The 27,916-nt window shown below is 41.9% G+C and overlaps 2 protein-coding genes across 5 annotated transcripts; both read left to right on the forward strand.

Annotated features, from left to right (window-relative positions):
• The first annotated feature begins 5,515 nt into the window (after nt 1-5,515).
• PCNA (proliferating cell nuclear antigen) lies at nt 5,516-11,508 on the forward strand. The gene is made up of 6 exons (XM_030872612.2): nt 5,516-5,941; nt 6,791-6,888; nt 7,054-7,121; nt 8,475-8,669; nt 10,016-10,139; nt 10,227-11,508. The coding sequence occupies exons 1-6, from the start codon at nt 5,721-5,723 to the stop codon at nt 10,304-10,306; spliced, it is 786 nt and encodes a 261-aa protein (XP_030728472.1). The 5' UTR covers nt 5,516-5,720; the 3' UTR covers nt 10,307-11,508.
• Nucleotides 11,509-12,012: 504 nt separating this feature from the next.
• TMEM230 (transmembrane protein 230) lies at nt 12,013-27,428 on the forward strand. Of its 4 annotated transcripts, none has more exons than XM_060285053.2 (5): nt 12,013-12,139; nt 14,074-14,194; nt 15,718-15,840; nt 25,837-25,914; nt 26,589-27,428. In XM_060285053.2, the coding sequence occupies exons 2-5, from the start codon at nt 14,096-14,098 to the stop codon at nt 26,598-26,600; spliced, it is 312 nt and encodes a 103-aa protein (XP_060141036.1). In that variant the 5' UTR covers nt 12,013-12,139; nt 14,074-14,095; the 3' UTR covers nt 26,601-27,428. The 4 variants fall into 4 exon arrangements, with proteins under 4 accessions (XP_060141036.1, XP_060141035.1, XP_030728473.2 ...); XM_060285052.2 differs by having other exon boundaries at nt 26,586-27,427; XM_030872613.2 differs by lacking the exons at nt 25,837-25,914; nt 26,589-27,428 and adding an exon at nt 18,470-18,973.
• The last annotated feature ends 488 nt before the right edge of the window (nt 27,429-27,916 follow it).

Genomic DNA, 27,916 nt, shown 5'->3' on the forward strand with positions numbered 1-27,916 from the left:
ATTGCACTCCTATACATATACTTAGTATATGTATAGGATTAGTATAGGTAACTAGCATGAGATTTTTAGTCCCCCAGAGTGTGCAGGCTGACTGCAAGCTCAGCATAAGTGGGCAGGTATTGCTATAATTATTATCATTCTATAATAAAAACACCTCCCACCTTCTTGATAATTTGAAAACTGCATTGGTACAAGTGACAAGAAAATTCTTCAGTTCCCCGAATAGTGTTTTTCCTCTCTTAGAGGGGAAGAACTGTCAATAAATGAATTATTTAAACAATACATTTTTTAAAAAATTGTCCATAAACAAAAACAGACTTGATCTGCTCTTTTTCTTGTCCTTCATATTGCCTTTCTAGATCTTATCTTGACAAGTGTTCTCAGAAAGCTAAAACTTCTTATTCAGTTTAATGAGATGACATGCAAAATGGAATTGAGAATGGGCTAGGCAGAACTGTATAACATCTTAAAGTTTCAAAAATACAAATCCTGCATTCCCACAAACTTGTAGACCTATTAGATTATTACACAGTCCATTTAAACTATAATTTCAGTCTTCTCTCTGACAAAGCATAGGTCTTACTTTTTCAAACCAACAGTCTATATGGAGGTGCAGGTGGCTTTAAGCATAAATATTCATCAATTGATCACACATGCTGAAACAGTACTTTTCAGTCCTAATTATTTATTAGAATTACCTGGGGAGCTTCTAAAAATGCCAATGGATGGCCCATCCTAGACCAACTAAATAAGAATCTCTAGAGATGGAACCTAGAGGAAATAGGCTTGTTTCTTTCATTTTGTTAAGCTCTCCAGATGAGTCTAATGTGCAGCCAGGAATGAGACTCAGTTTAATATGTGATATCACCTTGTAAAGAAATTTGCCAGAAATTATATTAAATAGTTCACAGCATTTTTCTCTCCCAGCATGCATTAACATTTTCAGACCAACAATATATGTTTGATGAAGAAATTGTGGGAAATGCAGAAAAGCATAACGAAAAATATTAAGATCATTTGTGGTAGCATCAGCCATAGATAATTACTGTTAACATCCATATTATTGCCTTTTTATTCTATTTTCTGTGCACTTACACTCAGATATAATAATTTTAGAAAGTTGGGATACTATTGTTTATACCGTTTCATAACTCGACGTTTTAACATCAAATGCCCTTTGAGAACGGTACTTTTTTTTTTTTTTTTTTTTTTTTTTGCGGTACGCGGGCCTCTCACTGTTCTGGCCTCTCCCGTTGTGGAGCACAGGCTCTGGACGCGCAGGCTCAGCGCCCATCGCTAACGGGTCTAGCCGCTCCACGGCATGTGGGATCTTCCCGGACCGGGGCACCCGTGTCCCCTGCATCAGCAGGCGGAGTCTCAACCACTGCGCCACCAGGGAAGCCCGAGAATGGTACTTGAACAGCTTTATAGTATTCCATCTTACAGATTTACCATAATTTACCTAACAAAGACCATATTGTTAGACCTCAAGATTATTTCCAATTTCAGGGGAATTGTTAATAATTCTATAAGAAACATTCTTAAACATGCCTCATCGTGGTAAGTAACTCTGATTACTTCTTTGGGGAAAAAAAATCCTATAGATTGAATTTCTGTGTCAAAGACTAAATAAAAAATTCCAAGGATTTTCATACATATTTCCAAATTCCCACTGGAAAAATTATACCAATTTATACTCTCATCTTCAAGTCATGAAAGTACTCACTTCCTTATATCCTTCCTAAGAAATGGGTGTTAACACAATTTTTATTAATTTGGTAGATTAAAATTTTATCTCCCTTCAATTTATGTTTCTTTGCTTATTAATATGCTAACCATTTTTCATACATTTACTAAGACTGGACCTTAGGCACTAGAAGCCAGGGACCTCTGGATTTTGTTTAGATACATAAAGTGCCCTTTTATTCAGTTTGAATTGGGTTCTCTGTTGTGGAAACAAAGTATATTAACCAACACAAGTTTTTAGGCACACTGAAGTTTTAAAACTTATGTAGTCATTCCTATGTTTTATGGGTTTTTTTTCCTTTTATGTTTAGAAGCCCACAGCAAGATCTCTTAAATATTTACCAAAATATTTTTCCATTTCTTATTGGGTTTACATTTATTTGAATTTTAATTATTTAATCTATCTGGAAATTATTTCAGTAAACAGTTATTAGGAAGAGTCTATAGCTTTACTTTTTCCTAGAAGTTTAACGAATTGTTTGGTCATAATTTAATTCATTCTTTTTCTCACTGATTGAAATAGCACCTTTACTAGTTGTTAGAGTAATCCTCTTAAAACCGAAATTGGGGACTTCCCTAGTGGCGCAGTGGTTAAGAATCCACCTGCCAATGCAGGGGACACGGGTTCGATCCCTGGCGGGGGAAGATCTCACATGCCGCGGAGCAACTAAGCCCGCACGCCACAACTACTGAGCCTGCATGCCACAACTACTGAAGTCTGCTCGCCTAGAGCCCGTGCTCCGCAACAAGAGAAGCCACTGTGATGAGCAGCCCGCGCACGGCAATGAAGAGTAGCCCCCACTCTCCGCAACTAGAGAAAGTCCGTGAGCAGCAACAAAGACCCAACACAGCCATAAATTAATTAATTAATTAATTAATTTTTAAAAAAACAAAACAGAAATTGTCTCATGCCAAAGACCCTTTGATAACTTTCCTTTTCACTTATAGAGGGTTTGTAAAGGGCTATAAGATCTCAGCCCTGACTCTCTTTGCAACCTCACCTTGCACCACTCTCCCCATTGTTCAGTGTGTTCTGGACACATCAGTCTTTGAGTCCTATTGTATGTCAATTACATCTCAATAAAACTGGGGAAAAATACTTATAAAAAAAGCTTTGAATTTTAAAACAAACTACTATCTGAACACTTTCTAAGCATGCTGTCCTTTTAAAACATGTTATTCTTTCAGCCTAGAATACTTTCTCCCACTCTCCAAACAGCTAGTTTCTCTGGTAACCTGCTACCTCCGCAGAAGGCCTTCCCTGACGACAGGTCATAGCCATTCTTAAGTCATGGGTGGAGTTTAATTGCCATTTAAAATACCTTCAAATCAACACTTCGATTTGGCATTAAACCAAAATGTTATTATGTAAGCAGAAAGCACAGAAACAGAGTAGTAGAGTATACATTCGTTATTAGTGAAGCAAATGTTTCTCACTGGAGGAATGAATACATTCCACATTTTGCAAAGGAACTGAGACACTAAAAGGACCTGGAGGGACTTCCCTGGTGGTGCAGTGGTTAAGAATCTGCCTGCCAATGCAGGGGACATGGGTTCGACCCCTGGTCTGGGATGATCCCACATGCTGCAGAGCAGCTAAGCCCATGTGCCACAACTACTGAGACTGTGCGTCACAACTACTGAAGCCCGCATGCCTAGAGCCCATGCTCTGCAACAAGAGAAGCCACTGCAATGAGAAGCCTGAGCACCGCAATGAAGAGTAGTCCAGCTCACCACAACTAGAGAAAGCCCGTGAGCGGCAACGAAGACCCAACGCAGCCATAAATAAATGAATAAATAAATAAATATTTTTTAAAATAAATAAAAGGACCTGGAAAGGAAAATACCTACAAATAGATGAAACCGTTGTGTTTTGATATAAAGATGTATGCAAAAGGATAGTTGATTATACATAAAGGAAGTGCTAGTATCAAAATTTACGAATGGGTGGCAGAGACTTGGAAGAAATTCCAGAGACAATAGAGGAGCACTCTTAAGAATGCTGCATCATCCACACCATTGACGACAGAGTATGATATATGGAAAAACAGCAGTATCAGTAACTGAGTGAGAGACTGAATGTGAAGATATATTACAAGTGCTTTAACCAATATATATATAGTGTGTACATATTACGCACATGAATGATATATGATACAAATGTTTTTAAAAGTCTAAAAGTTCTTTTGATAATTACAAAATAGACATTCTAAATGATAAATCATATGATAGTTTGACATTTTATTTTCTTGTGCTACATAAAATGGGGCATCTTACAATTGAAGGTACCTTAAATTCAGTGCATAGATACACCTAATAAAAGCGCTAGAGGGAGGGGCTTCCCTGGTAGCGCAGTGGTTGAGAGTCCGCCTACCGATGCAGAGAAACACGGGTTCGTGCCCGGATCCAGGAAGATCCCACATGCCGCGGAGCGGCTAGGCCCGTGAGCCATGGCTGCTGGGCCTGCGTGTCCGGAGCCTGTGCTCCGCAAAGGGAGAGGCCACAACGGTGAGAGGCCCGCGTACTGCAAAAAAATAAAATTAAAAAAAAAAAAGAAAGTTCTAGAGGGAGAGAATAGAGTAGAGAAAGGCAATTTTTGAAGCCATAATGGTTGACAATATTCTAGACTTGATGAAATACATGAATCTTCTGATTGAGGAATACAAAATTTCCTGAACAGGAAAAATAAAACTAAATCCACACCAAGATACACGGTAGAAAAACTAAAGAATTCTACAGACCAAGGTAAAATATTAGAAGCAACTAAAGAGAAATGCTGTAAACAAAGCAAAAAAGAAACAAAGGAGGGATATTTATAATAATAAGATTATTAATATATGAAGTGCTCCTTTTAATCAATAAGACAGTGGTCAAGAACTATATGAACGATATCCAACTTGCGCCAATCTTTTAATACACAAACTGAAATTTCCATATGAGCACAGATTTAAAAACGAGATTGCTAATATCTATAGAAAGAAAAATTAGGCGAAATGAGCATGCTCGTAGTTTTGGCTGAAATGTAAATTGCAATCTTTTAGAAGTCAATTTAGTAACATTAATCAAAATTTTAATGTGTATGCTCTTCGATCCAGCAATACTTCAAGGAGTTGCCCAAATTACAAGCACTTTTTAAGTTAGTTACATACGTAGGATATTATGCCATCTTTTTAAGAGGTGCTGATATAGAAAACATGTACCTGGCATAAAATTACACATGCTTTATTAAGTACTTTGCAAAAGGGTCTACGGTATAAAGTCATTTGTTTTTTTAAAAAAAGTATATTTGTAGAGAAAATAAAAAAGCTTAGAAAGTTGCATACGGTAAATGATACGAGTTTGGTGTGTATGTGGCGGAGGAGGTTTAAGAGCTGGTGGTCAAGACAACTCTTTAGGCTACAAGGTGGCTCTTTCTCCTAGCAGGCTGGATTTGCGTTTCACTTTCGAGGCCGGAAATTCCCTACCCCTCAAGAGGGAGATGAAGCACCACAAAGACGCAGTTCAACGACCCCCCCCACCCCCACTATAGGCCTGACCTTCACAGTCGGCCGGACTTTCCTAACGTCCGGTTCCGGAACGTGACAAAAAGGCGGGGATTCCCGCCGGTCGCCTATCAGCCGGCCCTCAGAAGGCGCAGCGCTCACGCCCCGTCCCCAGTCCGCACCCTCCAATAGATGTTAGGGGTGGGGCGGACTTCGTGCGGAGCGGGTACACGATTGGCTCTGTAGTCTCTCCGCCCAGGCAGCAGGCGGGGCAGCGTGGTGACGTCTCCGCGAGGGGCGCGGGGTCGTAGCGCGCGCTCGCAGACGCGGCAGTATTAAACTGCTGCAGGCGCGGCGGGCTGGTTGTGGGCTTCCTCCGTCTCAACCGTTCGTGAGTTGTTTCCGTCGCTCGCTCTCATCTTCTGAAGCCTAAGCCGGCTATACCTTCCTCCTTTCTTCCGCCAGCAGCCGTGTCGTTGCGACTCCGCCACCATGTTCGAGGCGCGCCTGGTCCAGGGCTCCATCTTGAAGAAGGTGCTTGAGGCGCTTAAGGACCTCATCAACGAGGCCTGCTGGGACATCAGCTCGAGCGGCGTGAACCTGCAGAGCATGGACTCGTCCCATGTCTCTTTGGTGCAGCTCACCCTGCGCTCCGAGGGCTTCGACACGTACCGCTGCGACCGCAACTTGGCCATGGGCGTGAACCTCACTAGGTGAGCCCCTAAGCAGCGGATAGCCGGGCCGTGATCCACCTCCTCTGGCTCTTGGCGGGAGCGCCTCCGGGCCGGGCCCTCATTGGCTGGAGTGGGCCATCTGCGCCTTCTCATTGGCCTGCGGCACTAGTGGGGCGGGACCCAAGCGAAACGCGCGGTTCGGAAAGCCCGCGCTAGCTGCAGCGCGAACCGGCTCTTTCCGCGCCAAAGTCACAAAGCGGGTGGTGGCGGGAAAATGACGGACTTCTTTGCGGTGCCAGGAAAAGACTGTTGCAGAGCTCTTTGGTCATTAAGGGCAGGCGGCCTTGGATGAGAAACCTTGGTCCTGATTGACTTTAACTGCTTTATCATGTGTCCTAGTTCATTCGCCCTAACGAGCGACAAGAGTATTTCTTTTACTACAGAGTTGCGCTGAGCACCCCAAGATCCCGGTTTGAGGAAAATTTATCCCAGGGCAATGCTTTCAACTTTTGACCACTACCTGTCTAGTACATACACATGTTTAAATCTTAAAGCTTGTGAGAAATATTTACCCCTACTACATACAGCGTGTTTTAACTGGTTTATTAAATCGTTTTTAAAGATCGTTGTCCCAATAATTAACTTCACCCACCAAAGGGATTTGCAGTTCATAAAATACTGCTGTTTTATTTATATCCAGAAGTGAAATTGCTCTTGGTGGGGGGGGGCTGTTTAGTTTAAGTATAAATACTACCAGATTGCATTCCAAATGGCTGGACCGGCTTACACATCCTAACTCACCAATTCGGCAGATGGTCTAATGGTTAAAAGTGGTACCTCCTGGTTTTAATTTGTTGATTTTAAACGCTTTGTTCTTCTGTGTTCTAGCATGTCCAAAATACTGAAATGTGCTGGCAATGAAGACATCATTACACTAAGGGCTGAAGATAATGCGGACACCTTGGCACTTGTATTTGAAGCTCCAAGTAAGTCGCACCCTTCTACTGACTTATGCTAGAAGAAATTAAAATGTAGTGTCAGTATTTCCCAAGGCTGAGAGAAATTTAAGATAATGTTTGTGATGGCTGTAAAATATACCTGACATCTGTAAACTTACATGTTCTTCTTCAACATTTGGTTTCTTTTGGTAGATCAAGAAAAGGTTTCAGACTATGAAATGAAGTTAATGGATTTAGATGTTGAACAACTTGGAATTCCAGTGAGTATCAAAGTTTCTGATTGAGCATACTGTACAGTCTTGAAAGTTACATAAGATATATTAATATAATAATTTAAAGCCTATTTCCTAACAGAACTTTTTCTGTATATCTGCTTATGCATGTTCCAAAGTCGGGTGTTTAAGACTGACATATTTGTCATTTTATTAAGTTATGGAGTTCTACAGTGGCTCATTGGTTTGAATTTATTTCTGCCGAGTGAATATTTACATTAACCTCTGCATCTTTTTTTAAATTATTATTCCTAGAGTGCTTGATTTTTTTTTGGTTTTTTTGTAGATCTTTATTTTTTTAATTTATTTTTGGCTGTGTTGGGTCTTCATTGCTGCATGTGGGCTTTTCTCTAGCTGGGGAGGGGGGCGCTACTCTTCATTGCGGTGCGCAGGCTTCTCATTGAGGCGGCTTCTCTTGTGGAGCATGGGCTCTAGGTGTGCAGGCTTCAGTAGTTGTGGTACTCGGGTTCAGTAGTTGTGGCTCATGGGCTCTAGAGTGCAGGCTCAGTAGTTGTGGTGCACGGGCTTAGTTGCTCCACGGCATGTGGGATCTTCCCGGACCAGGGCTTGAACCTGTGTCCCCTGCATTGGCAGGCAGATCTTAACCACTGTGCCACCAGAGAAACCCGAGTGCTTGATTTTTATTGAGAGAAGATCTTAAAGCCATTTTAGCAGAAATTCATTATGGTTAGGTTTATCAACATCAAAAGTGAGAGGAGGTGTTCGTATGTTTAAAATGCCTAACATCATATTCTCTTGTTTTGGAAAGCAGACCTGTTTGCGCCATCATCACTGTATGCCATACCCTAATGGCCTCTTGATTTAGCCCTACTGTAGGGTGATTAGGTGGAGGCTCTTGTTCCCGGGATAGTGCATTTACTGTTAAAAGTTGAAGCTCTAATTTGTTTTTTTAGTATGGTTATTCTTACAGCATACTTGTTTTATATCTGCATTTATTTTTTGAGTGGTTAGAGTGTTAAGAAATTACACAATGAGTGATATTTCAAAGTAATCAGAAAATCTTGAATTCTGAGTTCTTGTTTAGATGCTGAGTCTTCAGAAAGTGAGGGTGCCAAATCTTTTATTTCCATGACATTTAAATTTCTCTGTTTTGGGGCTTCCCTGGTGGCGCAGTGGTTCAGAGTCTGCCTGCCTATGCAGGGGACGTGGGTTCGTGCCCCGGTCCGGGAGGATCCCGCATGCCGCGGAGCGGCTGGGCCTGTGAGCCACAGCCGCTGAGCCTGCACATCTGGAGCCTGTGCTCCGCAGCGGGAGGGGCCACAGCAGTGAGAGGCCCGCGTACCGCAAAAAAAAAAAAAAAAAAAATTCTTTGTTTTACAGGAACAAGAGTACAGCTGTGTAGTAAAGATGCCTTCTGGTGAATTTGCACGTATATGCCGAGATCTCAGTCATATTGGAGATGCTGTTGTAATTTCTTGTGCAAAAGATGGAGTGAAATTTTCTGCAAGTGGAGAACTTGGAAATGGAAATATTAAGTTGTCACAAACGAGTAATGTTGATAAAGAAGAGGAGGCTGTAAGTAGTTTTTAAGTAAACAAAATACCTTGAAGAAGAATATTAGGTTATATCTTAGTCTGCTAAGGCTTCTATAACAAAATACCATAGACTGAGTGGCTTCTAAACAACGGAAGTTTATTATTCACAGTTTTGGAGACTCGGAAGCTGGCAGATTTGTTGTCTGACGAGGGCCTGCTTCTTGGTTCACAGACAGCAGCCTTCTTACCTGGTGGAAAGGGAAAGGGAGTTCTCTGGGGTCTCTTTTATAAGGGCATTAATCCCATTCATGAGGGCTCTGCCTTCCTAACACTAAGCACCTCCCAAAGGCCCCACCTCCAATACCACCATATTGTGAATTTGGCTTTAACGTGAATTGGGGTGGTGGGGGGGCCACAAACATTCAGTCTTTAGCAAGGTAATTGCTAAAATTAAAGAAAGCTCTAAAGAAAAACAGACAGAATTTGCATTTCCAAGTAACTAATATGTGAGAATTGAAACTTTTGAAATCTGCAAGTGATCTTATAGATGCCATCTAACTTAAATTTGTGAGAAGGGAATGCAAATTTAGTGCAACCTTTATGAACTGTAGAACAATGGGTTTGTGTATCAAACCCACACATACTCTTAAGGATAGGCTTGGGAGGCTAGCTTTAGCTTTCTGGAGGTACTTACTATGTTTTTACCAAATAATTGAGCAACCCAGTAGGATCTAGTTGGGGGTAAAATCTAGCTGTTGTGTAATCCTTATATTAACTTTTAAATAAACAGTTTAAAAATACATATATTAGTAACAAATATATATTAGTAACAAAACTCCAGGGGCTGATTCTTTTCTCCTAAATTACATTTCACTCCCCTGCCAATCTTGATTTTTGTTCTTCTCTCAAATGTTACTTAACCCATAGGGAATTTTCTGGCGGTCCAGTGGTTAGGACTCCGCACTTTCACTGACAAGGGTGTGGGTTCGATCCCTCATCAGGGAACTAACATCCCTAAAGCCGTGCAGCTAGAAACTTTTAAAAAAAGAAAAAATTCACTCATAAATATTTTAATTTATTCGTAGTGTAAACATTTTATGACATCTAAGAAAATTATATTAAGGAATTTTTCAGTGTTCCTACTTCCTTGGTTATTTCAGTTTGTTTGAATCAAGATTTTAATAAGGTCCGTACATTACAGTTCATTGAGATACGCTCCTTAAATTTCTTTTAGTCCATTGGTTCTCTCTTCAATTTCGTTTTCCCTCTATTACAATTTTATTTGTTGAAGAAACTAAGTCATTTGTCAATGTATATTAGAAATGAATGAGTTGCAGCTTTCTTGATGTTTTTCAGTATGATGAATCTTTTTGTTTTCTCCCTAAGGTTACCATAGACATGAATGAACCAGTTCAGCTAACTTTTGCACTGAGGTACCTGAACTTCTTTACAAAAGCCACTCCACTCTCTCCTACAGTAACACTCAGTATGTCTGCAGATGTACCCCTTGGTAAGATAATAAACTTGTTGAATCTTGTTTTGTAGGTAGTGTATGTGGTACTTCTCAGTAATTAATTATATTCCTGTTTTCTTTCAGTCGTAGAGTATAAAATTGCTGATATGGGACATTTAAAGTACTATTTGGCTCCCAAGATCGAGGATGAAGAAGGATCTTAGACATTCTTAAAATTCAAGGAAATAAAACTAAGCTCTTTGAGAACTGCTTCTGAGATGCTAGCACATACTTAAGTCTGTTTTGTCTTTGTACCTCTGAGTACATATGTAGATATTGTTTTCTGTAAATAACTTTTTCTTTTCTCCATTCTCTACAGTTTGTTCAAAAAGTAAAGTCCAAAGTCAAATCTGGTCTTGTTAACTGAGTAACAACTTTGCCTTACCTAGGAATACTCCTTATAATTTTTATAAACAAAAGGGTTTTGACTCTAAATGCAGTTTTAAGTATTGTTTTCAATTTAAATAAAAGTCATTTGAATTTCAAACATCACAGGACAGTGCCTTCATTTGGACCACGATGGTTGCAAGTATCCTAGAGAATTCACAATTCAAGCAGCTCATGTAAATGAGCTTATTGTTTCAGTCTAGAGCAGGTTGATATGACATTAGATACAGTGATAAAAAGTATTCCAGATACAGCAGGTGACAAAGTATTTTGGGGGATTTATTTGCCAAACTTGGTATTCTGACTTGAGCTCAAGAAATGAAAAGGGGAGAGTAGAACAAATATATAATATTTTGTCATTTTTGCTTGCATTTACAGAAGCTTAATGTACCCAGAGTTCTGTCAGCTTTATAAGACTAGCATTGTTACAGGGCAGTGTTTCATTAGCCTAGGGAGCCTTGTACAGGAGTCTTGGAAGTTTTAGTAGATCTGATAGGTCCCAAGGAGTATGTTTGTGCAAAAATAATTTCTCTAGCGTAAGTAGCCTTTTGTGGGGACTTATTCCCTTAAAGGATGAAGGTGGCTTAATTCCATGGATGTTGGATTCAACCAAGAAAGTGAAAAAGGCCCAGCAGTAATTGTGCTACAAGGTCACAAGTTGGCATGCTGCATATTGAGAATTCCTTTATTGTAGTCCTTTTTCCGGTGTATTTTGTGTTTGGTGGATTAAATGACATTTCTGTCGTACTTGCAGTGACGGTAGAACTCACTGTATCCCGTAGGTAACTATTCATTACCTTTCTGTGTGCCTGGGGTTGGGGAAGGATATTGGCTGCAAAGGGGCCTGATGGAAATTTCTGGAGTGATGAAAATATTTTATCTACATTGTGATGATGGCTCCAAGACTATATGTATCTGTCAAAACTAATCCAATTGTACTTTATCATATGTAAATTATACTTAATAAAGCTCGACATTTTAAAAAGTTTCACGTGTTGCAAAATGTCCCTTGTGGCCAGACCTCTTGCCCGGGTAAGGCCTGAAGACGAGGAGCGGGGAAACTGAAGCGCAAGAATGTGGGGCTACTCGAGAGTTGCGGGTGGGGTACAGGGCGGCAGAGGCTGCGGCGCGGCCCGGGAAGGCAGCCTTCCCTGGGCATAGGGAGACCTGACAGCCCCGGCCTTCAGGGAGCTTCGCCGGCTCGGCTTCCGCCTCTCGAGGCGCCACTGAACTCCCTACACTACCCTAGGGGCCGGAAAGAAACACGTAGCCGGCTAGCCCTGGACCTGTGACCCACGCAGCCCGGTTAGCTAGGCACTCGCCCGCCGCGGCGGAGGTGGTCGGCAGCCAGCCCAGCCCACAGCGCCTCCCGAAACCCCACGGCGCCCTAGCACACCGGGCACACGCCCGAAACCGGACGGAGAGTGGAACGAGGAGGCGTCGCTCCCGGTGACGCCACGTCCGGCGCGCTGCCTTGCGACACGCCATTTCCGGCTCCCAGCTGGTCTGGGGCGGGGACGCAGTGGTGGGGCGTACTGTGAGGTCTCTGGCTCATCAGCTGCGAACCGTGAGCTAGCTGTCTGCGCAAGGGCTGCCGGGCCCGGGCTCCGGTAAGGCGTTCGTGCGGCGGGGCGGGAGCGGAAGAGCTCGACTCACGTTCGCGGCGCGGCCCAGACTGCGCTATCTGCCGAAATCAAGCCCCGAGTCCTCGGTGTGGAGCGTTCGTCCTCCCGGGGCACGGCTGGCCTTTCTCCAGAAACTGGACTTTGTTTTCCTTCTAAAATCATGTTGGTCCTTATTTCTCTTGTTGGCTCGCTCTGGAGGCGGGCAGGGAAGTAGTGTGTAGAGGCTCGTAGTGCAAGGCACTGTGCTAAGTGCTTTGCTGATGCTTTCAAAATTCTTGCAACATTCAAGTGCTGAGGATATTTTGGGGTTGCGGTGAGGCTGGTAAAAAAGCCTGTTGGGAACTTGGGCTGGTACCCGGAAAACATTGATTTACGTTTTTCCTTTCCCCTCTTTTAGAATTATTGCTCTTTGCTACCAATAAGCATTCGTCTCCCCTCTCCTGCACGCCGTGCGCTTTTTTATGTTTTGATGCGGTGTATGAAGTTAATGTCAGAGTATGTAAACTATTTTTTTAAGACTAATACAAATCAGAGGTGATTAAATGCTCTCAAACCGCCCATTATTGGTAGTTTGGACTTTAAGTTTTATAGAATTAAATTTAGATTATCGTGTAGTCGGGATCGCAACACCTAAAAACATAGTATTTGACGGAATTTGATCTAACCCTTTTAGAAAAGCATGTAAGTAAGCATACTCTTATTTTTTTAATACTTGATTTCTGCTCCAGTATATAATTACTAAAAAGGGACATGAACATTTAGCACCAATTCCTTTATAATGCTAGTTAGTTTAGGTTGACTGTGGGCCACTTAAAACAGCTCATTAATATTAAGTATATATAAAGCACTTAAAACAGTACCCGTCACTTAATACTAGGTAATTGTTAACTGCCATTATAATGATGATGATTATTTGCAAAATGTCATACCAGAGGAAGGCCGGTCTTTATGTTTTTTTTTTTTATGTTGCCCTATTGAAATACTTAATTTTCTTTTTTTAAAGATATGTTTCACTTTTAGAAATCAAATAGTTTCATGATTAAAATAGATTTACTTGTTTCATTCGCATAACTTTGTGATTTTATGGAGGAAAAGTACACAAATTACAAATGTTTTTTCAATTTAAATGTCATTGTTTTTAAATCTTATCTACTGTGTTTAAGCTGGTGACATAATAACCGTGATCTCATTACTATAGTCAGCTTTGACTATTTTGAACAAAAACCAGGTATTTATTCAGGGTTTTTTTAAATTTGTTTTTAATGTAGCTGTAGAAGTAACCTGGAAAGTGCAATCGCTGCTTTCAGTGCTTGGGGTGGAGCAGAGAGGCAGGCAAATCAGAGGACACTGGTACAACACTGGTAGCCAGTAGCTTATCCAAATTTACAACAAGAAGTTTTACAGATCTTTTGTATTAAAAGGATGATATCTATCAGAGGGAAATAGGCAAAATGCTGATGTGAATGTATTCCATTTCCCACCCTCTCTCCTCTCTCCCTGACAAATAAGAGAATCCTTGAGTATATGCTCCTCTTGCTTTTTCTGGAAGCAGGGACGGAGGACAGGCAATACTATACTATAGCAGAATGGTTGAAATGTCAGATGGACTTGGATTTAAGTCACCACCCTTTCACCTACTCGCCGTGTGACTTTGGAAAAATTAGGAGGCAGAGAAACATTGGTGGCAACATAAACATGAGGTCTGGTTCTTGGCAAATGTCTTGATTCTTATTCTACCAGGACAAACCACAGTAGATGCATAATGAGAATGCTTTCACTTGTCAAAGGAATATCAGGTTCTAAGAGCAATGGAGCCTAAATTGCCAGTTGCTAGTATGACATTGCAGCCCAGAACTCCAATACATATAACAAACACATTGTTGTAGCCTGCAGACAATAATACTTTTCTTTGTTTTCAGACTGTAGCTGTGTCAGCGTGTTATGATGCCGTCTCGTACCAACCTGGCTACTGGAATCCCCAGTAGTAAAGTGAAATACTCAAGGCTCTCCAGTACAGACGATGGCTACATTGACCTTCAGGTAAATGCAGAAGGGACCTGATGAGATTGGCTGGCTCTGTTTCTGCTGAGTTAGCAGGGAAACCTTCCAGGTAGAGGTTTTGCTCACTGTCCCTAGATATTAGAGGGAGCAGCAGGAAAGAAACTCTGCTCTGAGATTTTCAGCCATAGCCTGCAGAAGGAAGGACCTTGGCAGAGCAGTTTCGAACCAATATAAATATTGTCTAAGAAATTTTAGTTGTAATGCCAGAGTTCAGTAGTTGCAAATTCTATTTAGTTAATCTGGAAATAATCAGATTGTCTTTTGTTAAGTAGAATCAGTTTGTTTACACTTCAGTCAAGACCAGTTCATCTTTTAAGGGAGAAACTAACTGCTAAAGCCAACAGATTGTGGGAATCTTCCTTCTTTCCTGATGTCATGAGATCCAATTTATTAAAGATATTCTTTGTGACAAACAATAAGTAAAACAGAGAATATTTATTAAGTTTGTGTCCTACCCTGATCATTGTTTATAAAATAGTTAATGGTGTAGCATCTCCTTTTACCCACTTCCCTTTAGGTGGAACCAGGACCGAAGAGGAAGTGGCAGGAACCCATCCTTTTAAATATAAACAAATCAATTATTCTTTGTACTTTTTGGACCCACACTTGAAGGAGAGAGTTTTGGGGTTTTTTTTGTTTTGTTTTTAAGTGCGTCTGCAAAGCTTCCAGTCGGTTAGGTCAGACACAACCATGAGCCAAACCTTAGGAATTTGTTTCTGAATCTTAACCTTGAATTGAACTTGTTAATAAGGCAGGTTATTTGCCTTGTGGGGCAGGCAACTAATGCTTTAGGAATAGTTGTTTTTGTTTTTTTTTTTAAATTTTTTGCGGTACGCGGGCCTCTCACTGTTGTGGCCTCTCCTGTCGCGGAGCACAGGCTCTGGACGCGCAGGCTCAGCGGCCATGGCTCACGGGCCCAGCAGCTCTGCGGCATGTGGGATCTTACCAGACCGGGGCACGAACCCGTGTCCCCTGCATTGGTAGGCGGACTCTCAACCACGGCACCACCAGGGAAGCCCGAAAAAGTTTTTTTTAAAACCTTTGACTATATGCCAGCTTAACTTTGAATGCCAGAAATCACTTATTTTCTTTCTTATTTTCCAGAGCATGATGTACACTCTTAATCCCTGTAGATTAGTACAGCCTTCCATGTGCCAAGACATGTTTATTAAAAACATGTCTAATCAATGAATGACCGTAAAGTATCTTTTGTTTTTGTAAGAAAATAATTTTTTTACGGTACAGTGAATGGTCTGTGGAATGAGACTAAAACGAGAAAGAATAACATTCTGGGACTCCCTCCCTCAACTTACTGTTAGAGCAATAACTAGACCTTCATCTCCTGCCAGTCCTTTTTCCTTTCTCTCCCAGAGCTGCATTGGGTAGTAGGACTTACTTCAGGACACACCAAGATTGGTTCCTCTTATCCTCTCTGCTTTAAAGTGTCTGAGCCCTGGTGTATTCATAATGCTCTTCCTTGTCTGTTTTTGTTTCTCTTTCAGTTTAAGAAAAGCCCTCCTAAGATTCCATATAAGGCCATTGCTCTTGCTACGGTGCTGTTTTTGATTGGCGCCTTCCTCATTATCATAGGCTCCCTCCTGCTGGCAGGCTATATCAGCAAAGGGGTAAGCTGAGGGGCTTGTGGGATTGCCATGAGATGTTTAAAATGTGAGCCAGGACTCACATTTTTATATTCAGTATATTCCAGCAGAAAGGAGAAAAGGGTTTCTTTTTTTAGATTTTGTTCTCAGATAACAAGACTTATTTCTTCCTTTGAGCTTCAAACAAACTTCTCCCACAGTTCCTATGAGGTGGGTGTAGCAGGTAGGCAAATTTTCCCTCTGAGATGTTGGGCAGTTTTCCCACCATCTTAGTTTGGAACAGCAAAACTGAGCCTAGCGTTGAGGATTTCTGACTGATAAAGGCTATAACTGGAGTAGAATGCTGTTATTATGACTTTGCAGTTATACTGCTGTACTTAGTGTTTGGGGAGAAGCAGTGAGGCTTATATAGGTCTGGGGCCACTGACCAAGCCAGGACTTTTGGCTCATGGATCAGATCTTTCTTAAATTGGATTTGGTTGGAGTTCCTATTGAGCTTCACTGTGATACCTTAGTAACCTAAAGTAGTTTTTTGTGGTTCTTTCTTTTGGATTGTATACAGATGCTTATACACAGCGTCTAAATTGTTCTAAAGTAATACTGACCATAGTTCACATCTGTTCTTCAACACACACCAGGCCAGGGGATGATGGTCACATTGGTCTACAGAAGGAACAAAGCCAAGAGCTAAAACTCTGGGCATTATCCTTGGAACTGGGAATATTAAACACTGTCACAATAAAATGGCTACTTTTGGCTTTTGAGACCTGTATCCAAGTTGCCTCAGGTCCTAAACTATTATGTGGCCACCAGAGGCATACTTGGTGCCATCTAAATTTGAACATCTAACTTCAGGACTGTGCCTTCAGTTAACTTTCATTGCAGCATGCATTGTTAATCCCAGGGGTATAGTCAAGGTTCTATTAATGATGTGAAAATTTAGAGTGGAGGTGAGATCCACATGCAACAAATATCACTTCACCTTGTGTGGTTTGTAAAAGACTACTTTATAAATAAGGATAAAGGTGTTAATTAAGAAAATCACCCATAGATTGTTTTGGTTTTTAGTTTGGGGTTTTTTTCACTATTATTGCAGACATTTCAAACAAAACAAGTAGATGGAATAATATGAACCCCCACCGTGTATCCAAAACTAGGCATCAACATTTATGAATGTTTTGTTTCATCTATCCCCAACTTTTTTTCCTGTATACTAAAGCAAATACCAGATTTACATTTGCTTGTAAATCTGTAAGTGTGCATCTCTAACAGTTTTTACATTAATCTAGGGGTGTTGTCTTGATACCATTTACCTGTTTTTCTATTCCTCATATTTCTTGCATGCTGTTAGATTTAGGGACTTGCTTAGATTTAGTTCTACTTTAGCTTTGTTTCAGAAAGAATATTTCATAGGGGTGTTGTGTATTTGCTATTGCACATGGGTTCTCAAACTTCAGCATCTATCAGAATCACTTGGCAGACTTGTTAACACACAGGTTCCTTGACCCTGCTCCCAGAGATTCCAGTTTTGTAGGTCTAGGGTGAGGTGTGAGAATTTGCATTTCTAACAAGTTCCCCGGTGATGCTGGTGTTCCATGGCCACATTTTGAGAACCATTGCTATAGCATTACATTAGGAGGCACAAAATGGTTGTCCTAATTTTTAGTTGATATTAAGATTGATTACTGGGTTCAAGTGTCTTCAGCCTAATTCATTTATTATAAAATGCATTACCCTTTTCACTAAGGAATCCAGCTCTATCATTTTCCACGTTTGTCAGCGAAAATTCTTCTGGAACTTTCTCAAAACCATTATTTGGTTACCCTGAAATACAATAGTATAGTGAAGGTAGGAAAAATGTTTGATTATTTCTCTTTAATTATCAAATTTTTATAAAAATACACCTAGCAACCTCAAAAGGTAACCAAAGAATTGTTAGTATCACTGTAAGCGTATCATCTTTTTACATATTTGTGCTTCAGTCAACTGTAGTCTATATTCTTTTTAACATATAAATTGTCCCATATTTGGTCAATAGGAGCCTCTGCAGGTTACTCCTGTCTTTTTTCCTTTTTTTAAAAAAAATATTTCTTTCTTTCTTTATTTGGTTGTGCTGGGTCTTAGTTGTGGCAGGTGGGCTCCTTAGTTGTGGCAGTTCATTGCATCATGCATGTGGGATCTAGTTCCCTGACCAGGGATCAAACCCAGGTCCCCTGCATTAGGAGCGTGGAGTGTTAACCACTCTGCCACCAGGGAAGCCCCCTACTCCTGTCTTTTAAAGCTGACCTAGGTGAGCCTTTGATAGCTTTCTTGTTTTCTGGCTCAGCAAGTTATCCCAGGCCCATCTGTACATTCCCTGCCCCCTCAACTCATAAACAGCAATTTCTCTAAGGAGCTCTGGTTTCTTTATGGGAAGTAGATATCTATGGTTGAACATGGATAATTTCTTTATAATTTTTAGTACTTTGTAGTTTTTCTGCAATTGATAAGGAGGCAAAGAGATGTAAATCTTTTGCCTTGGTAGTGTATTACCAAAATAAAGTGCTCTGAAAAGTATATGATAACTGATCCATGGATTGGACCCATGGCTTTATTTTATTTTAAAATTTATAACTTGCATGGTACTGATGTGTTTGCCTCCTTCTGCCACCAGGGGGCAGACCGGGCCGTTCCCGTCCTGATCATTGGCATCCTGGTGTTCCTGCCAGGATTTTACCACCTGCGCATCGCCTACTACGCATCCAAAGGCTACCGGGGATACTCCTACGATGACATTCCAGACTTTGATGACTAGCACACACCTCAGCCCTAAAGAAAAGAGTGATAGATGGGACTGAGCCCAGCTTTAAGACATTGAGCAGATACTATGGCTAAGGGCTAAGGAGTTCTGCGATTTGCAGATGTTTAACAAAACAGTGGCCAGATTTTATGGGTCCATCCTAAAGATGTTAACTGAGCTTATAGCTATCCATGTCATCAGGACAGTCTCTATTTTTCATCTCCTGGCCCTGGCAAAAGCTCCTGACAAGTTTTTCCACATGAATATGTATCATGAAAAGTAGCAATGTTAATTGTATGGGAAAGTGGGAGGTTATTCTGTAGTGGAAGGTGTTGCTGCCACCACCCTTTTTAGAGTTGAGCATTCTTTTAAATAGTCCTCATTGTTAATATGTTCTTGTGGCAAATGGAAGAACGCAGTATGTCAGATTTCTTATTACTAAGTAATTTATTTTGAAAATACGTAAGTGTCTTATCCCCATACTCTAACTTTGTGTTCTAGTGTAAAACCGTGGTAAAATCAAGTATCAGTGTGGTGCATCTCTAATATTTTTTACTTGCTTTCTTATTAACAGCAACTAGGAATTTTTTAAACCTCAGCAAATTTTCAAACTGTAAACACATTCTCTGTTCACCAGTCCTTGGCCAGCTCTGATCTGGTTCACTGACAGGTTGGCCAGCATATAATTTGGATCATTCTGTCCTTTGTAAATCTAGATGTTCTGTATATCATACCTTTAAGGACGAGACTTTTGGCTGTTTCCTAAGGAAAAAATGTAGATAAGTGGTTATTATTTATAGTTTTTAACCCTGTTGTTAGCACCTCGTATTATGATGTCATTCTGCTGAAGATTGTAAGAACTGGCCTGGATCTGTAGAGGACAAGACTGCCTTAGTTTGATTCTGTTTCCTAGCTTGCAAAAAGTGGCTTGTATTCAAAAGAAATTAAAATGTCAAAATCTAAATCCTAGACTTAAAAGATAACTTTAAACCTATTTTAGAAAACATTTTAGTGATTATATGATATCTTTGATCCCAATACCTAGGACTACCTTCATTTTTAGATAACTGGCATTGTGCATTAGACTGTTTTCCAGTCATTCTTTTACTCTGAAGTTATGGACTTGGATGATTAGAAGCCTGCAAGTGCCATTAGCTGAGATTTGGAGGGCCGTGGGTAGAGCAAGGTTATTGGGGAAGATGACTTCAACTTTGGATGTATTAAATTTAGATGTCTACTTGACATCCAAGTGGAGATGTTGAGTAGGCAATTGCAATGTGCAGTTTGGAGTTCAGGAAGGGAGTCTATGCTATAGTTAGAAATTTGGGAGTCAGTGTTGGGGCAATATCTAAGGGCTGTGGGGCTGGATGAGATTACCCACGGAGTGAGTACAAATGGGAAAAAAAGCTAGGCTAGGACTCAGGAAGTGAGAGACAAAGAGAGGGTGATCGGAAGCAGCCTTCAAGGATAGGTACATTTGGTAATGGGAGGGTTGGCTGGGGAGTCCGGTAGTCTAATTAAAGTTCTTGGGCCTTGACAGTGAAGATGTGAGGAAATATATAAAGCTTTATCCTGGCCAGTGTTTGCAAAGCAAAGCTAAGACCAGAAGGTTTTGGCCAAACTAAATTATGTGGTCCTTTTTTTTTTTTTTTTTTTTTTTTTTTGCGGTACGCGCGCCTCTCACTGTTGTGGCCTCTCACGTTACGGAGCCCAGGCTCCGGACGTGCAGGCTCAGCGGCCATGGCTCACGTGCCTAGCCGCTTCGCGGCATGTGGGATCTTCCCGGACCGGGACACGAACCCGTGTCCCCTGCATCAGCAGGTGGACTCTCAACCACTGCGCCACTAGGGAAGCCGCTATTTGGTCCTTTTTATAAGGGTAATGATGCTGCTAGTAAAGGGGAGAAAAAATCAAAATGGAACGGTGGGGGGGGCGGTAAACAGTCCATTCCCAAGGTTGTCTAATTAAGTTTCTTGTATACCCTTCTAGAAATGTTCTAAGCACATATCCTTCTTTCATAAAACAAAAACAAAAACTCGGACTCGCATTGTATAGCTCCATTGTTTCCCACTTACTCTATTTTGTGTATCTTGCCATATCCACAGAGGTCAGCCATATCTTTTTTTTTTTTTTTTTTTGGCTGCATCATGTGGCTTGTGGGATCTTAGTTCCCCGACCAGGGATTGAACCCAGGCCCCCTGCCTTGGGAATGCAGAGTCTTACCCACTGGACCACCAGGGATGTCCCTCTATTTGATTTTAATACTTGGAAAAGCCCTGAGTTGGGTAAGATTCTTAGGTAGTAAGTTGATATTTGGGACTCACATTTAAGCAAAGCCTGAGTTTCCCTTACCAAGTATGAAAGCCAAATACCTTTAGGGACTGGACAAGTAAAGGAATGGAGGGCAGAGGGATGGGTAGGATCAACGGGAACCAAGGTCAATTGTCAAATGTATATTTTATCTAAAAGCAGCCTTCCTGCTCCTTCTAAAGCGTTGGCCAAACCATGTGCCCTAGCTTTATAAAGATTTTCTATTTATTTATTGGCTGCACTGGGTCTTCGTTGCTGTGCGCGGGCTTTCTTTAGTTATGTTGAGCAGGGGCTACTCTCCATTGCGGTGCATGGGCTTCTCATTGTGGTGGCTTCTCTTCATTGCAGAGCATGGGCTCTAGGCACACGGGCTTCAGTAGTTGTGGCACGGGGGCTCAGCAGTTGTGGCTCGCGGGCTCTAGAGCACAGACTCAGTAGTTGTGGCGTATGGGTTCAGTTGCTCTGCAGCATGTGGGATCTTCCTGGACCAAGGCTCAAACCCGTGTCCCCTGCATTGATTCTTAATCACTGTGCCACCAGGGAAGTCCAATATAAGGATTTTCTTATTTGCAACAATAATTATGTCTTTCATTAGTCATTTCCAAAGCTAAGTCCTCCCCAGTTGCATCAGCTATTCTACATATGATGGCAGTTTCAGACCCATTTCTTCTGGATAAGATTCACCTGGTCAGTGTGCCAGAAGCATATTGATTGCTTCCTTTCTGCCCAGAATTTTAGGTGCTGAGGGTACAATAGGAAAGGATAAGACTTGGTCGGTGAGGAGCAGAGGTTGCAAACTAGTGGCCACAGATGTTGGCCAGAATTGTTTTAAAAATGGTAAAGTTCACCTGATCTTGATTTGGGGCTTTTTCTGGAAAATCAATAGATTTTTCTTGCTGAGAGGCAACCAACTGGAGCAAAGTAGTAGTGAAGCAGCTTTGAGCAGAGTTCTCTAGTTCACTGCAGGCCCCACCACTGCTTGGTTACTTTTGTACCAAACCTTCTAGTTTTCTTCATTAAGGGCAAAGAGTGGGTCTTACAGTCCCACAAAGTCTAGCACAGTGCTTGTGGGGATTTAGGTTTATTGAATGAAGAATCAAAGTCAAGAGTGTGTTTCTGTCCCAGGACACAGTGTTCCTTTGAGGTACCGACAGATGGGCTGGTACCATTTGATTCAGACTTTCCTAAATGACCCTATGTCAGCTGCCTGGGAGGGCAGCTACTCTGTAGACAGATGTGGTGCTCCCTGGTGAGACAACTCTCTTCACGGCACCCTCTGCTCAGGCCATTGAGCCCAGTTCACAACCACCTGCAAGTCCCCTCCTCCAGGGTCATGCAGTGTCCCTGCTGGCTGGCACAGAGGAGCATCCGTTACTGGTGCAGTGAGGGAAGCTGGTAAAGGGACAAGAACAGCCTTGATTTTCTGCTGAGCTTCAAAGGGCCATAAACCAAATCAACTCACCTTATTTGCCTTGCTCTGTCATCTAATTTCCCATCCCGAGGCTCCTGGCCTCACATGTGTGGTCAGTTATGGCTTAGTGCCAGGGTGGGAAGGGCATAGACTGAGTCTTATTTGCCACAAGGTATTGCACAAATTACTTCTGGAGCCTCAGTTACCTTGTAATGTGGGGATAAACCAGTTCCTACCCCGTAGGGTAATTGTGAGGAGTAAATAAAACAACGTGGGAAGGTGCTTTGCACAGAGCCTAGCACTCAGTAAGTGGAAGCTGCTGTTTGAGAGTGAAGACGTTCACTCCTTTGGCTTCAGGGAGTAGTGCCTGGGGTGAAGCTGAGGAGGGGAGGAGAGAGCCCATCTGTTATCCCTGATGCCAACCTGAAGAACCTGCTGTTCCATGGCGGAGCGACCCCGGAGCCAGGGGCCAGAGCCAGCACAGCAGTCAGTCCCACCAAGGCAGGGCTCCCTTCCCTGACAGCTGCCTGTGGGAGGGGGTGAGGAGGTCTCTAGACCCTGCCCTTCTCCAGCATGCAGCTTCTCCAGTCCTTCTCTGGTTGAACAAGAGAGGAAGGGGAGGACCAAAGCATCCCACTGTAGCCAACACGTGGGCCACCAGAGGCCCTGCAGGGAAGGCTGTGCAGATGAGATGATGCAGCTGGAGTATGGTCAGACCACCTCTCCCTGGAGCTTGTTCTTCCCTCCCTTTCTCCCATGGACCCTGTTTGCACCTCTTCTCTTCCTGCACTTCCCCTTCTCAGTCTTGCCCCTTGCTATTCAAAGTGTGGTCTGCGGACCAGCAGCATCAACAGCATCCTGGAGCTCGTTGGGTAGGCAGAATCTTGGGCCTGCCCCAGACTGCTAAACCAGAACCTGCATTCCAACAAGACCTCTGGGGGACCATTACCTGTCAGTGTCTGAGAAGCACTGATCTGGGGTATCCCGTGCCTCAGTCCATTCCCTCCCTTTAGGACTGGACCTCCTCTGGTAGTGCCAATGGCTAGGAGTAGGGGCACCTAGAAGGTTAGTCCCTCCTCCTCCATCCACCATTATTCTCCAGCTAAAACAGTAACCACCAGTGTCTTGGGGAAGCTTCATAGAAATGGCACAGAAACAATGCAGGAAAGCTTTGTGAAGATCCATTTTTGTGAGCAGTGAGAAATCAAAAGAGAAGTCCCACAGATGGGGAAGGTCTGTGGCAGGAGTGGAAGCATGCTTTGGTGCTCTGAAGGCCAGGGGAAGGGACAAAGTGTACTTTATGACCCAATGAGAGACAGGATGTTTTGTCTCGGTTTCTGGGGGAGGCAGACCTGGTGGCTCAGGAATTTACCCTGAACACTGAAGTGCTGGCTTTCCTCCCTGTCTCCATGGGTCTCTAATGCCTCCAGTATTTCATTCCTCTCACTAACTTGGGAAGAGCCACTAGAAAATGCTCCAGTCTGGGAGATAAAGGTTCTTGGCCAAGATGCTAATCCTTTGAAAGGGTTTTCTCTCGGATTGATGGCTGCCGAGTTTGCTCTGAGATCACCACCCACAGGACCACTATCCCCCTACAACTAAAAAGCTGGCAGCAGCAGAATCACCAACACAGCCTCGGAGGGTTTGTGGCCTGGCAGAGTTAAGAAGATGACTTGTCGCAGGTGGGAGGAATGACCTTGAGGAGCTGGGGAAAGTCAGATCTTTGTGGACATAGCTCCCGGCTCCTGCCCCTGGACTGTGATCTGAACATTTTAACTTAAGAGGTTACTGACAGGAGACTTGCTGAGAGCTCTAAGTTTCTGCTTCTTGGGGATGTCAGATATTGCCAAGTCTTTTCCCCATTTAATGGAGTCTGAAACCACAGTGAGACCAAAAGAGCCATGGAATGATGCTGGCCCCAGATCAAGGACTCCTGCTCATTCTGAGCATTGACTCAAGGTGGCATTCCATTGTGTTGCTCTCTCAGCTGTTTGCATCCTGCCTCCAGGAAGGAGCCAGGGAGTCTTCTCTCTCCTCCAGTCTCATTTCATATTAATGGAAGTAAAAGAAGTTAACTTCTCAAGTTGCAAAGATTCAGATTTTGCAGTCTAGAAAAGCAAGGTAGGCACAAAGTCTATGAAGTCACATGCAGTGTTGGCAGAGTGGATCCACATTTACCTACCAAGCCTCAGTCACCAAAACTTGAACCTTGAGAGGACTTTGGGGGCAAAATATCTCTTTATTAAAACATCTCAAACATTAACCAAAAAAGTAGACCACAAGCTTTGTAAACAAGTCTATCTTTTTGTTTGTTTGTTTGTTTTTGATTGTACCATGCGGCTTGTAGGATCTTAGTTCCCCAACCAGGGATTGAACCTGGGCCACAGCAGTGAAAGTGCCAAGGCCTAACCACTGGACCGCCAGGGTATTCCCAAGTCTATCTTGATACAGTTAGATCTTCCATGTGTCTTATTGGTCACAGCTTTAACCTTTGTTTTATCTCCAGACTTTGATTTAAATTTGCCTATTAATTCACCTTGAATTCTACTTTTAAGTTTATCCATGAAATATTTGGGGCACCCACTATGAACATTTGCTAGGCCTCAAAAAGGAATGTCCACTTCCTCCAGAAGTTCGCAACATACTTAGAGAGAAAGAGGTCCATACGTGAACTAGCTAAACAAATGCAATAAGTAATATTAATAAATGAGTAATTTAGAAAGTTTTTTCTCTGCTAAGTGGATTGGAGAGGAAAGGAGGCTTAGCAGGCTCTGAAAAGCATCTGGCTGAGACAAGGCTCAAGCTAGACCACAGGCAGGTGGGAGGGAAACTTGGCCTGGTCCCAAACTGGTAATGGGTACTGTGGTCTGGGTGCCCAGGCTGGGCATTGGGAGAGCTGGGGATTAAGGTTGCCAGAGTGACACAGAACTAGGTTGTGACCAGCTAAGGAATGAGGAACTTTGATAGCTTTCTTTTTAAATTTCGTTTTATTTTTCTCAAAATTATCAATGCACATACTTTAAAAAGTCAAATGATTCCACCAGGCTTGTCATGAAAATCAGTAGTACTCTGCAACCCCTCTTCCCTTGCTCCCCAAGAAATAATCACCTTCAATTCTTCCAGCTGAAACTTTTTGTATTGACTTCACTATCTCCACATGAAATATATTACCACTTAACAATATTTCAGTATTAGGCCTAATCAATTGATTTTATCCAGTGGGAGGTGGAGATTTTGCTCTGTTCCCTCATCGTCTCCCATGATACTCACATACTTCCAGGCCCTCCATTTTCTCCATATAATTGTGTCATTTTGGTTGGATCAATATTAAATGTTGATATTACCAAGAATACATAGACCTTATTTGCAGCTAAGCTAGGACAGATACTTATGACTTACTTCTCCTTTCTGACACAACTTTAGTTTTTCCTGGAATTAACAATCTTGCTTTGTTTGTTTGCATAATTTTCTATGTATCTATCACTAATTCAAATTGTTACCATTTGTATATATCTCCTAGTATTTCGTCTATTTCATCTTGAAGAGCTCTGTCCAGAGCCTGCTGCCCTGTTCTCCACCTGCTCATGCTACTTCACAGGTGAGGATGTGACTGCAGTTCCTTTGGGCGTCCTGTGTGACATATGTGGAGATGTCTGGTAACACTCTGATTCTAGGTTCTTTATTTTGCTATTATTTTTCTTTCTAGATGCTTATAGGATTGTTTTCACTGTACTGAAATCTCACGATGATGTGTCTTATTGTTGGTCCATTTTTTATCCAGCACCCATTATCCATTACACCAGGTGTTCCAGATACTTTCAGTCTAGGAACTCCTGTCTTTCAGTGTAAAGGAGTTTTCTGAAATCAATTCATCCTATAATTTCATTCACTCAGATGTCTCTGTTTCCTATTTCTGGAATTGTTTCCTTAAAAGTTAGTCTTTATTTTTTCTCTCCTATTTTCCATATTTTTGTCTTTTTTCCATATTTTATCTTTTTGATCTCCTTTATGGAAGATTTCCTCAGCTTTATGTTCCAGCTCTTCTGCTATACTTTTTATTTTTTTGCTATCATGGTTTTGAGGTCTAAGGACTCTTTTACATTCTGGGTGTTATTTTTGTAGCAAGCAATTTTTATTTTGTGGCTGTAACATCTTTTCTTATCTCAATATGTTCTCCTATCAACATAAAGTCTTCACTTATCAGCACAGTAGTCAGAGTGACCCTTTTAAAATATGTCACATCATGTCATTTCTCTTAAAATTCCACAGCAGCTCCACATCTGACTCACAGGAAAAGCCTGCATCCCTGCAATGCGATGGGGCCCAACACGGTCTCCCCCTCACCTCCCTGTCATCGGCTGCTCTACCTCTTGTTCACTCTGCTTCAGCCACACCAGCCTTCTCAGTGCTCCTTGACTTCTCTGAGCCTGCTCCCAACTTAGAGCCTTGGGTTTAGCGGTTCCTTCTGCCTAGAATGCAGAAAAAAGTAACAGTGAGTTAGAAAGTGACAATTGCTACGGAAGAAGAGTTGAGCAGAAGGGAGATGAGGAATGCTGATGCTAGGGATGGATGTGATGGAAATGTGAGTAGGCTGCAGTATTAAACAGAGAGGCCAGGGAAGGTCTTACTGAGAATATGCAATTTGAGCAAAATCTTGAAGGAACCAGCTCCATGTTAAAATCTCTCTGGACACAGCCAAGACTGTGGTAGTATTTCTGGTCACCAGGGTTCAGCCCAGGGTTTTCCTACTACCTGGCCAATTTTCAGGCTTTGAAAATTAATAACTTAATTTATTTAAATGTGGAATTATATTAAATAAAAGAGTAAAGACCTCCTTTATAAACAGTATGCCCTTGTATTCTTCCAAAAAAATTCAAATATAAAACTATATACAGATACTTTTTAAACTCTTTTCATTGTGAAATATAATACATATACAGAAAAGTGGGGTGGGAGAGAGATGCAAGAGGGAGGCCATATGGGGATATATGTATATGTATATCTGATTAACTTTGTTATACAGCAGAAACTTAATACACCACTGTAAAGCAATTATACTCCAATAAAGATGTTAAAAAATAATGATAATTAAATTAAATTTTAAAAAAGAAAAGTGCACAAAACATAAATGTATGGCTTAAATTTTTATCATAAAAGTGAAAACTCGAGGAAGTACCTTCCAGGTCAAGAAGCACGACATGGGCATCCCAGAGAGATGGAGCAGCACAGGCAGCATGGTAAGAAGCAACAAAGCAGTCATGGCCTGAGAACTACCAGGCTTCTTTATGGCTGGTAGGTTGTAATAGGAGAGGCCTTGGGAGAGGATTCAGGCAGGTGAGATCTTGGAGAGCTCTCTGTGCCATGGGAGAGAGTCTAGCTTACTGTCCCCTATCCCAGCTGGGGATCCAGCCCTTCTCTTCACTCTCAGGTCATACTAGAGAAAGTATGACTTTTCTTCTGTGTCTGAGACTAGAAGATTAGAACAGGAAACCTCATTTTTTGATCAAGCTCATCAAACTCCTCTGACACTGGACAAAAACAGACTCCTTTGGGTAAAAGATGAGAAGAGGCACTTGGCTCATGAAAAGATTCAAGAACAC

Source organism: Globicephala melas, chromosome 15 (genome assembly GCF_963455315.2).
Source record: "Globicephala melas chromosome 15, mGloMel1.2, whole genome shotgun sequence".
In the NCBI taxonomy this organism is placed as follows: Eukaryota; Metazoa; Chordata; class Mammalia; order Artiodactyla; family Delphinidae; genus Globicephala; species Globicephala melas.

Excerpts from the sequence above, each read along its gene's own strand:
- PCNA (XM_030872612.2), top strand. The coding sequence starts at position 5,721 with ATGTTCGAGGCGCGCCTGGTCCAGGGCTCCATCTTGAAGAAGGTGCTT. Across the intron at positions 5,942-6,790 it reads ATGGGCGTGAACCTCACTAG|CATGTCCAAAATACTGAAAT; the intron begins GTGAGCCCCTAA and ends TCTGTGTTCTAG. Across the intron at positions 8,670-10,015 it reads TTGATAAAGAAGAGGAGGCT|GTTACCATAGACATGAATGA; the intron begins GTAAGTAGTTTT and ends TTTCTCCCTAAG.
- TMEM230 (XM_030872613.2), top strand. The coding sequence starts at position 14,096 with ATGATGCCGTCTCGTACCAACCTGGCTACTGGAATCCCCAGTAGTAAA. Across the intron at positions 14,195-15,717 it reads ATGGCTACATTGACCTTCAG|TTTAAGAAAAGCCCTCCTAA; the intron begins GTAAATGCAGAA and ends TTTCTCTTTCAG. Across the intron at positions 15,841-18,469 it reads CAGGCTATATCAGCAAAGGG|GGGGCAGACCGGGCCGTTCC; the intron begins GTAAGCTGAGGG and ends TTCTGCCACCAG.